Source organism: Manis pentadactyla, assembly GCF_030020395.1.
Source record: "Manis pentadactyla isolate mManPen7 chromosome 15 unlocalized genomic scaffold, mManPen7.hap1 SUPER_15_unloc_1, whole genome shotgun sequence".
Classification (NCBI taxonomy): domain Eukaryota; kingdom Metazoa; phylum Chordata; class Mammalia; order Pholidota; family Manidae; genus Manis; species Manis pentadactyla.
This window is the reverse complement of record NW_026644588.1, coordinates 2,959,160-2,970,910: the sequence shown is the minus strand read 5'-3', so window position 1 is coordinate 2,970,910 and position 11,751 is coordinate 2,959,160. Positions and strand designations below refer to the sequence as shown.

General features: G+C 55.3%; 1 protein-coding gene across 1 annotated transcript; it reads right to left on the bottom strand.

Moving 5' to 3' along the window:
- Positions 1-778: 778 nt before the first annotated feature.
- HSPBP1 (HSPA (Hsp70) binding protein 1) lies at positions 779-9,862 on the bottom strand. Its single transcript, XM_036909228.2, is given in 10 exon segments — positions 779-1,091; positions 3,965-4,076; positions 4,538-4,634; positions 4,759-4,914; positions 5,973-6,197; positions 7,884-8,088; positions 9,515-9,729; positions 9,732-9,767; positions 9,770-9,799; positions 9,802-9,862. Coding segments are annotated over 10 exon segments (1,197 nt in total). The 5' UTR covers positions 9,848-9,862; the 3' UTR covers positions 779-1,016.
- Between the last annotated feature and the right edge of the window lie 1,889 nt (positions 9,863-11,751).

Below are 11,751 nucleotides of genomic sequence, written 5' to 3'. Positions count from 1 at the left end.
GGGCAGCCAAGACAGGTGGAGGCACTAAATCATTCACCCCCCGAACCCCATACAGACACACAGAGGCCGCTTCTGCAAGATGGGCCTCTACCGTCCCACTGAACTTCATGCTAACCTCTCTCCTGTCCCTGAAAGGCATCCTTTCGCCATCTCTCTCCTCGCACGCCACTTCTGTTTAAGGACCCCAAAGGCTGAGGTATGAGAGTAGGCCTCCTCCCCTTTACCTAGACCTTCCCCTCACAAGTTGGGGTATTCCAGATCTGAGAGTACTTCCCTGCTCCAACAGGGTCAGTCCTCTGGTGCTTTTGCTGCTGGGTCCCCCGATTAGAAAATACACCATGGCAAGAGGTGAGGAGAAAGCCATTCTGCAAACTCAAGAGCTGAGTAGACCCCTTTAAAGGACAGTTATTCCTCAACTGTCTAAGTCAGGATCTCTAACATTAGTTATGCTAGAAATGATAAAATACATACAAATGGTAGAACTCTATATACTTAAACTACAGGCATTTAACATCTATTAAACCTTTGATTTACTCAACCCATCTCTTCTGCATCCAGTCATTTTTTTGGCATCTAGTAATTACCAAAACTGAAAAGTAAAGCAAGGTTTCTCATGAGCAGCCAGGAAGAGGAAAGGACACAGTGGCTCTGGGCTTTAGAGAGCAGTGCTTTCATTATTCCCAGGCTCTGCCTGCTGCCGTACCCTCCGTGGCTCTGCAGGTCCCCGGAGATCAGGGCCCTCCTCCCCTCCCAGGGACGTGACAAAAGCGGCAATAAAGGAGGAGAAGAAACACCTTTATTGGAAGAGCAGTGGACACAGGAGGGGAAGTGGAGAGCATGGGAGGTGGGGTCCAAGGAGCATGTGCCTTTCTCAGGGCCCCCTGGGGGCTGAACACAGACACGCTGGCATGCCCAGGCCTGGCACCATTACCCTGCTCCCCTCGGAGAGAGGGCCTCGTGGGAGGGAGGGAGGCAGGAAGCCTGGGATTTCCTCGGAGAGGCGGGAAGCCACTGTTTCACCGATCCATGCTGTCATCCGTCGGGCTGGAGAAACAGGTCTGTAGCAGCTTTTCGCAGAACTCCAGCTCCTCCTGGATTGGGAGCCAAGAGTGGGAGCCCTGAGTGCCAGCCCTGCCTCTGGCATACTCTGCACCTGGAGACACCCTGGAACGGCTCCTCCTCCCTCCCAGCTGCCCACCCCAGAAGCCTCCCAGGGTTCCCCGACCTCTGCTCAGATCCCTGACTATCCTGCCAACCTGGGGTCTCCCAGCTTCCTGCCATACCCCACTGGCCTGTCCTCGTATCAGCCCCTTTGAGCAATCTCTAACTCCCAGATAGAACCAACCTCTGCTCATCTGTACCTAAAACCCCTTCCCCAGATACAAGCCCCAGAAGTCAAAAAATAGGCACTGATAGGTTGGACTGCATGAACGTGAAAGGTATCTGCATGGCCAGAGATGCCAGAAACGAAAAACAGTTTGGGGTGAAAAATATTTATGACTCATCACAAAGGGCTAATGTATTTAATACATTAAGAGCTTTAGTAAATCAATTGCAAAACACACCACCCAATAGATAGATAGGCAAAGGATAGGATAAGCAGCTCTTAAGAAAGAACACGGTGCCCAACTTCACTCACGGGACGAATGCACGTGTAAGTGGGACTGGAATACTATTTTTCACCCATCATCTTGGCAAAAAGTCAAAGGGCTTGCTTGAGGCACCCTGTCCTGGTCAGTATGTGGAAAGTAGGGCACCCGTGTGGCTGGGGTGTCAACCAGTTCAACCTCTATGGCAACAGCTGACAGAACAGCCCCCAGCCCAGGGACCTGACGTTCAGCCTGCCTTAGCCCAGCCTTGCCCTTCATGGAAACTGTTCTATGCGTGTGCCCACACACATGAAGTGATCTATGTAGGAGGTCATGCTTTCAGCAGAACCGGTAGTGGTGAGAGAGCAGCAACACCTGCATGTCCCTCGGGTGGGGCTGTTCCACAGGAACTGAGCCTGCCATGCAGCACTGAAAGGAAGAGGCGCGCGCCATGAGCCCCGACATGCAACGGGGCACGCTGCTCCCAGAGACGGAAGTTACGGAAGGGAACAAGGCAAAGAGCAGAACGGTGGTCAAGACAGCTGATTTTGCACAAAATGGAGGAGAGAATTTATGCACACACTTGCTCGTAGGTGCACAGAATATCTCAGGAAGGCCACACGAGGAATTGGCAGAGGTACTGGCTGGCCAGGGACTGGCAGGAGGGAGATTTTCACTGTTTACCCTCCTGTGCTTCTCGAGTTTGAACCGAGTGATAAGACCAATTCAAAAAGATGAGTTAAATTTAACTACCCAGGGCACACAGAAGCACCTACAAAAGAGGGCTAGCTAATTCACCACATGATTGCCTTGCAGAATACAATGCCACTGAAATGGAAGCAGACCTCTGCTGATGTATCTGGAAGGATTTCCGAGACAGAGCCACACACACACGCAGGGGAGCAGCCATGTGAGAATGGAGCCAGAGACTGCGTGACCACCTACAAGCCAAGCAATGCCAGGGAGGACCTGAAGCTGGAAGAGGCGAGGCAGGATTCTTCCTGGGAGACTCCAGCCAGGGGCGTGGCCCTGCCACCCTGACTTCAGACTTCCAGTCCCCAGAACCGTGAGAATAAATGTGTTATGCCCCCAAGTCTGTGGTCTCTGTTCGGGCGGCCCAGGAAGCCGATGCCCACCCTATGTAATGTGTCCACCCATCTGCTCTACCCCCTTGTGGGTTTCACTTCTCTTCGCTGTAGTTTTATCCCTGACATCATATTATGTATACCATATACCAGTACGTGTGAGACTATGTACTTACATGTATTCCATATATTACATACAAACACATGGTACGTGTGTATGCATGTGTAAATGTGTATCTGTGTGTGTGTTTGCCTACCTGTTTATCTGTTTATAAACCCCACAGATATGAGGCTATTTCCTTTGCTCCTCACCAAACCCCCAGCACCCAGGTCGGGGCCCGGCACGTGGTTGAGGTGCCCCTGATGGACAGAGGGAGGGAGAATGAACTACACCGACCTTCTCATGGGGCACACTTGCACTGGGTGCAGTCTGCTCTATGACAACTACAGCTCAGTAAAGCTGTTAAAATATTTATGAAAAGAAAGAAAAGGAGTGTCAGTCAGTTCACACAAGGCCGCCCTCACCAGGTTGGCCAGGTCAGGGGCTCCCCCTGCCCCACAGCCCGTGGGGACTTAGCTCCCTGGGCTCCCTGCTCCTCACCCAGCACCTCTCTGGGGATGCCCGGGTGGCACAGTGGAACGGACCTGGCAGTATGGACATCCCAGGATGTCCTTTACTGTGCTTTACTCTGCTGAAGCAAGAACGTTCAGGGGGGACTCCAGCGGGCGCACGAATTACTCGGTTATCAGTCAGCTGAACCCCTTGCTCATTTAAATAAACTGTTTGAATATTTAATGTTATTCCTCACCTGTTACTTATTATCTAGTTAATTAAATACTGAGTTGCCAATCACCTGTTACTTAATATCTATTTCATACAGTTACTGATCACTTGTTGCTCAATATCTACTTAATAAAAAGTCGTTCATCATTTTTTATCTAATTAAATATTTAACAAGCTATTTACCTCTGACTTGTTGCCTATTATTTACTTAGTATTTAGCTGGTAGCTGTTTGTCACTTGTTTTTTATCAAGCTGATGAACTCTTTAATTATTAAACACTTGGACGATAGGCTATGACTAGGTATATTAAATAGGTTGGATAGTCACTGACTTCACCAGCCCGAGACACCCCGAGGTGCTTGTCCTATGGACCCTGTGCCGACACGGCAGGAGGCATATGGGGGGGCTGCAGGGATGGAGGGAGGGGCACCAAAGGACGGCGCCAAGGAAGGCACACGGGCCCCCAGAGAGGCCCGGCGGACCGGCAGGCCCCGCCGCGTGCGCACCTGGTGCTCCTCGTGCTGCTGCAGCAGCTGGCAGCGGTGGCGGAGGAGCTCCTCCAGGCCCAGCTCCGGCTCCCGGCACTCCCGCACGCCCTGGGGAAAGTCTGTCACCAGGCTGCGGGGACAGGAGAGCCACCCTTGAGACCTCCCTCCGGGCCCACCCCCCACTGCTCCCACGACAGCCTGGGCAAGACAGCTCCCAACACCGGGCCTCAGATCCCCCCCCAACCCAGGGCTACGATGCCACCTGCACAGAGCAGGGCACTTAGCGCAATGCCTGGCCCAGAGGCCAGCAAACACCTGCTGGCTCGGCTACTCCACCCCGTCATTTCTCCAGACACTAATCCACCTGTGCTGTAGGGGGTGGGGGTGGGGGTAAAAAAGACTCTCCTTTCTACGCAGGCTGTTGTGTCTGCTGAGGCTCAGGGAGGGCCAGCACCATGACTCCTGCTCCCCTACAAAGAGGGCCCGGACTCCTGCGTCCCAGCGGGTGGAGGCTGGTGGGCTGGAGCCCAGTGGTGCCAGCTGGGAGAGCACGCCCACCCCGGGCCTTGTCCTGTCGGGGCCCCAGCTCACCTGCAGAGGGCTCCAAGCACGTACTCATGGAAGGGGCTATGTTCTGTCCGGATGAGGGCCACCAGCTGCTGGACCATCCCCATGGAGCACAGGGTTCCTGGGAGAAGGGCCGTGGGGGTCAGAGAGGTAGTCCCGACCTGTGCTCTGTGCCTTCCCTTTCCCTGCCCCTGTCTCCCCCTCCCCTGGGGACAACCCCTAGACCCCTGCCCTGGACTCCCCACCTTTGTGTTCAGGGTGGCCCACCAGCAGGTTCTGCAGCAAGAATGCCGACTTGACCTTCAGCTTTTGCACCTGCTGCTGCATGGCACGCATCAACACGGAGAAGCCGTCCAGCCGGAGGAACTGCAGGAGTCCAGCCTCTTGCTCGCGGACCAGACCTGGGGGCAGGGGAGACAGGGCAGGGCCTCCAAGTCACACCGCCTCCGCCACCGCCCCGCCAACTTCCACAGGCCCATGCTTCATGAGCATTACCTTTTTTAAAGTATTTTTTATCGAGATATAGTTAATGAAAGCTGTTAGATGAAAAGTCTGCCCCATTCCTCCCACAACCCAGTCTAGCTCTTGATGCCTCTGGGGCACTGAGTCCCTCTGTCTGTCCTTTATGGCCAAGCTGCCCCAGGTCTGTCTGTCCATCTGCCTCCCCAGTTTTAGACATGACTGTCCAAATGCCACCTCCTCTATAGAGAACGTAAGTAGATGGTGGCTGCCAGGGGCTGGAAGCAGGGCGGAAGGGGCACCACTGCTAATGGGCACAGGGATTTTCTGGGAGTGATGAAAATGCTCAGAAGTTAGGCAGTGGTGGCGGTTGCAAAACCTTATGAATATACTAAAAAGTACTAAACTGTACATTTTAAAAGGACAAACTGCACAGACTGTGAATTATATCTCAAAAATGCCATTAAAAAAAAAAAAAGAAATAGTCAAATGAGGGCCCCAGGACGGCAGAAGCACAGACAGGGGCCCAGCACCAGTTAGGAACACTGCCCTGCTCCAGCCCCAGATCCGCATGTCCTCACCGTGGCCCCACAATGTCTCAGGCTCAGCACCACGCTGGGCACAGAGCAATCACCGCACAGGTGCTGACGCTGTCCCTGCCCCTGCACTGGCACCTGCGGCTTCCCAGGAGGCAGCATGGGTGGGAGCTACTGGTATTTCTAGTGGGTGGAGGACAGGGGTGCTGTTCAACAGCTGACAGTGCCCAGGACAGCCCCCCAGTAGCAAAGGATGTCCCCATGCAGAGCCTGAGCACACCAGTTTTGGGTGTGGCCATGCTCGGTGCGTAGAGCACTAGGCTGAGAGACGCTCCTATGTCGCTAGGATCTGGCTCACTGAGTAGCAGGGGCTTGGCAAGCTGTTCCCACACCCAGACCAGAATCTTGCCCAGTACTGGGAATAAACTAACAGACATGTCCCTCCCCAGCAGCCCGACACTCACAGGAGATGGCGAAGAGGGCTTTGACGCGCACCGAGTCACAGGCATCCCGGTCGAGCAGCCGCAGCAGCTTGCGCAGGGCCCCCAGCCCGAGCGCCTGCTCCTGGATAGCTGCCACGTTCTGGCTGCACGTGCCAATGAGCTGTGCCGCCCGCCAGCGCAGCCCCGCAGGCCTGGCCTCCACGTACCGGCCCACCAGCAGGTGCATGCCCGACAGCTGGCAAAAATCTGGGCCAGAGAGGGTAGGCAAGACTAGGGGTTACAGACTAAGTTGTGTCCCCTCCAAAATTTTTAAGTCAAAGCCCCAACCCCCACACATCAGAATGGGGCTGTATTTGGAGACAGGAACCTTAAAGAGGTTGTTAAGGTAAATGAGGTCTTTAGGGTGGGCCCTAATCCAGGATGACTGGTGTCCTTATAAGAGCAAATCTGCACACAGACACATACCATGGGAGCATACAGGGAGGAGGTGGCCCCCTGCAAGACAGGGAGAGAGGCTTCAGGAGAAACCAACCCTGACCCCATGCTGACCTCGGACTTCCAGCCTCCAGAACTATGAAAATAAATTTCTGTTTAAGCCGCTCAACCTGTAGGGGTTTGTTATGGCAGCCTGAACAAACTAAGACACGGGTGAGGCCTGCCTCCTAGTGCAGGCTCCCTCCAAGCACCCAACTGGGGGTCCTTCCGGGGCAGGTGCCTCTCTGCGATACCAGCGCTTGGAGGGTTAGGGCGCCAGGCCCAGCCCACTCTGTCGGTCCTGACACTGGTCTTTGTGACAAGCAGAACAGCCCCGTTGGGGAACCATGCACTAGACCAGGGGTTGGCAAACGATGGCCTACCGCCTGCTTTTGTAAACAAAGCAGTATTGGTGAGCTTAGTACTTCCTCCAAAAATTAAAAGCAGAGTGACCACGTGACCCCTCCTGCACGTATATCCAAAAGCATTGAAAGCAGGGACTTGTACACCAGTGTTCACCCAGCATTATTCACAATAACCAAAGGAGAAATGACCCAAAGCCCTATCAACTGAGGAATGCATAAACAACATGCAGTCTGTCTACACAGCGGGGTACTTGCCACAGAAAGGATGCACTTCTGATACAGGCTGCAACACAGGCAAGCCTTGAAAACCACACTCAGTGAAGGAAGCCAGTCACAAAAGCTCACATACTCAACGATTCCACTTACATATAACACACAGTTTGGACAAAGGCACGCCCTACCTAACCATGCACACCCCTCCAATGGAACTGCCACCTCATCTGTGGGCTCCTGGGCATTCAGGAGAAAACCCACAGCATCAACCTCAGCCTGTGAGGCCCTGCACGCCCAGTGTCACCTCCTCCCCCTTGCCCTCATCGCTCTGCTCTGCCACGCTGGCCTCACTGCCGTCCGCACACACCAGGCATGTGCCCACCCTGGACCTTTTGCACTGGCTGCTCCCTCTGCCTGGAACACTTTTTCCAGGGCTAATCCTACAACCTTATTTCAGGTCTCTGATCACATGCTGACCCTCAAAAAGGCCTTCCCTGAACACCCTGCCCACAGCCACCTCCTCCATCATATTCTAGGGAGTGACAGTGAACCCCCAGCAGGCTAAGGAGAAGAGACAGGTTTTGGAGTCTCAGGTAGTGGACAGAACCTGCCACCAGGCTGGCTGTGTTAGATGAAGGGAAGTGCCATCACTGCTCCTAATGGCAAGGGGACCAAGCAGAGAGGGACAGAGCAGTCCCATCTGGGCCCTGAATTGGAGCCAGCCTAGGAGAGGCTGGAGGCTGGGAGGCCAGGGAGGAGGCTGGTGGTGTGGTCCCAGAGAGAAAGGACAAGCACTGGGCCTCCAAGGGAGACAAGACACAGAGGAGGTCCAGGAGGAAGGAGGGGCGGACCCTGGTGGCTGGGGGAAGCCAGGGCCTACCTGCAGCATTGTCCATGTTTTCACAGAGGTCGGCCAGCAGCTCCAAGGCCCCCTCTCGCTCCTGCTGGTCAGCGGCCAGTTCAGCCTCACCAGCCAAGGTGGGTGTGGGCTGGGACAGCACTCGGAGGCAGTTCTTCATCTGCTCCACCTCCTCCTGCTGGCCCCGGAAGGCAGCCGACATGGCCTCCTGCAGCCACTGACGCCTCTGAGGTAGGAGATGGGGAGGTAGGGTAGGGGAAGAAGGAAAACCGTGTCAAGAATCAAATCATGAATAACATCCTGAATAGTAACAGTCAACATCTGACAGCTGACTGTTCCAACCAACAGATACCTATCGAGTGTCTTTTCTAGACACTAGATCTACAGAGAGACTGGTTATGGATGTGAAAGAAAGAAGTGGGGGGTCAGGCTTTCATCCTAAACAAACGGAAGGAGGAGACGGCAGGAGAAGCAGGTGTGGGGCAGGAGTAGAGATTAGAAGCTCATTTTTTAATGTGTTAAGTTTGAGATCTTTTCTACACCTAAGGTAAAATACTGAGCAGGCTGCCTGATGCTGAAGGAGGAGGTCCAGCCTGGCCCCGGGTTTCTCAACTGTGGCTTTATTGGCACTTTGAGCTGGACCGTTCCGCTGGGGGGGCCGTCCTGTGCATTGAGGGGTGTCGAGCAGCATCCCTGGGTTCTACAAAGCCCTCCTGCCCACTTGTCCTGATGAAAACCAGGACACTCTGTGGTTCTAGAAGCTAAATGAAGAAAGAGACCAAGGAGGGTGGCCAGAAATCATATGCAACTATCAGGACAAACGAGAGGAGAGGTGAGTGCTACCCCGGAATTTTCTTTGCTGGATCCTGTGTTCGGTGCTCCTATGAGTGCTCTGTAGTCACGGCCCTGGGCAAATCTGGGCACGATGCTGACCTTTCTGTGCCTTCTCCTACCTCACTGTCCTAAAGGTTCAACGGCATCGCAAATAACTGGATTAACACAATGTTTTCTATACTGTAATTATAACTGCCAACGTCATGTATGGCAACTATTCCCATTAACCTCCAAAACCATCCTCAGGTATCATTGTCACCCTCACTTCACAGATGAGAAAACTGAGGCACACAAAGGTTATGACTTGCCCAAGGTCACACATCGGCCATCCATTAAGCCTGAAGTCAAACTGAAGTGGCCTCTCCACAGAGCCTGTGGTCTCCCTGAGAACACCCTGCTGCCTTCGGGAGCGCTGCCTGTGTGCAGGGTGCTGTGTGGAGCCCCCTTAAACCGGAACATTGGAACTACCCTATGAACTCCCATTATCGCTATTTTACCATCATCAGCTTGCAGATGAAGCGGTATACACAACGTCACACAACAGGATGACGCTGAGCCCAGATCTGTCCAGCTCTGGAAAGCCCTTTCCTTTTCTTTGTACCAGGAGGCTATTCTGCCTGCCAGCAAAGTGCTGGGCCCCAAGGGTCTGCCCTCTCTGACACTTCTGAGATACGACCTCCAGTCTACAATAACCCCATCTAGCACAAATACAGCCTACTGTGCCATGACACGGGGACTCCCGCCCCTCCCCACGCACAATTCCCAGGATATCTCTGTCCCCAGCACTCACCCCAGCTTCTTGGGGCCCCACCATTTACCTCCTCACTCATGGGTTCTGGAGGGGGGTCTGGCTCCTCCGAGCCCGCGGTGATGGCCATCTCCAGCAGACCCTGGAGGCTGCGCGGGGGCGGAGGGTTGCCCGAGCCACCCGCCGAGGAGCCGTCGCCCCCGGACGGGCAATCCTGGGAGGCTGGGGGCAGCGCTAAAGGCAGGCGGCCGCCCCCCGAGCCTTGGTCCTCCATGGGCTGTCGGCGGACGAATGTGATGAGGATACCGGGTGGTCACCGCTGAGCAGCTCTGGCGTCCTGACGGGTCGCCTCGGGGGGTCTGCTGCGAAGGTGGAGTTTCAGGGGAGTTCGGCGCCCCTCCATGACCCCAAACTACTCTGCCCACATCCCCTTTCACCACAGCCCCTTCCTTCCTTCGCACCAACAGAACCCTTCCCCGAAGTCCCAGGCCCCTCCCTCCTCCCGCGCCGCTGGCCCCAGCCTCTCCTCCTGGCAACCTAGCCGACCCGGACCCCATATCTCCACCGCGGGCGTTCCTGTCTCGTAGCAACCCCACTGCCCTGCCTCCGTAGCAACGAGCACTCCCTTCCGTGATCTTAGCATCAAATTTCCCCTCGCCTCTCCGAAGAGGGGAGCCAGGCGGGGCCAACCTCACCTCCCCGGGGATCGGGACGCCACCGCTAACAGAGACACAGTCGGCCGCACCTGACTCCGAGGGGCGCCGCCATCTTGACAGGAAATGCGCACGGTCTCGCCCGGAACTTTCCGGCGCACCCTCCCAACTTGGGGCCGTGGCTGCGGCTGAGGAGGCCTCCCCGGCTCTCAGAGTCCTCACCTGGCGGGCGGCAACGCTCGGCCCCGCCCCAGGCCCCGCCCCTCCGCTAGCCCCGCCTCCTAAGCCTCGCAAGCTCCACCCCTGCCTGGCATTCGCCCCGCCCCCAGGTCTGGCTCCGCCTCGGCCTGACCCCGCCCACACGCCTGTCCCCGCCCGGTCCTAAACTTGGCCTCGCCCCTCCTACCTCAGGCCCCGCCCCTGTTCTAGGCCTTTCGGCCTCTCCCAGGTAAGGCCCGCCTCCTCCCCAAGCCCCGCCCCTGTGCCCGTGCCCCACCGCTCCACGTTTGGTCCCTCCGTAGTTGAGGGCTACGCGGGTATCGCCCTCGGCCTTCTTCGCTTCCGCTGGGCCCGCGCCCATCTTTTACTGGCACCCTGATTCTCACCCCTAATATCTGCTCTAGGCAGCCTTCGGTCCACCCCACCCGTGTCTTGGCCTTAGTCTCCCCGTTCGTTTAAAGGTGCTGCTTCATTCGTTCTCCGCTGCAGCCCCTGTGCGGCTCCCTCTTCTCACCTGCCTCCCTCGTGGAATCTTCCCTGCATACCGCCGGGTGCAGGGAGAGCCCACAGCCGAGATGCAGGCCGCCCAGGCGAGGTGGTTTGGGAGGCTCGCCGCCTCTGCACAGGTTTGGGGCTCACGTCTGGGAATGTGCTTGGTGGAGGTGTTTGCCTTGGGCTGGCCTTCAAGAAACCCTAACCTTCCAGAAAAGGATGAACCCCACTTCAGGTGGGGCCCACAGTCACAGATGTGTAGAGCATGCTGCTAGGCCTGGAGTGTGCAGGGTGATACAGGGCAGGGGCGGGAAGACAGCTATCAGACAGGCATCTGAGGCCCTGGGCGCCCGATCATACTCATTTTCTATTGCTGCCCTTCACAAATTACAAAAAAAAAAAAAAGATTTATTATCTTACATTAATGGAGGCCAGAAGTCCAAAATAGGTCTCACTGGATTAGAATGGAGGTGTGGGCAGGGCTGCGTTCCCCTGGAGACTCTGGGAGACAATGTTTCCTTGCCTTTTCTAGCTTCCAGAGGCTGCCTGCATCCCCTGGATTGCGGCCGCCTCACATCTTCTGCCCTCCCGCTTCCTCTCTGACTTCTGACCCTCCTCCCTCTCCTAAGGCCCCTCGTGGTGACATTTAGGGCTCACACAAATAGCCAGGGTCATCTCCCCATCTCTAGATCCTTAGATGGATCACAGCTGCGTCTATAACACATTGGCAGGTTGGGAATTAAACGTGAATATGTTTGGAGGCTGTTACTCCACCTACCGTATCCATGTACAAGTCTATGATATTATTTACGTGTATGTTAGTTGCAAGCACTATGTAATATATGTACACATAGGTAATTCTATATGGATTTATGTGTAATATAATGGTGGCCTAGAAGTAAACTCTCCTATAAAATCCATATCCTTTACAAAGACCCGTAAG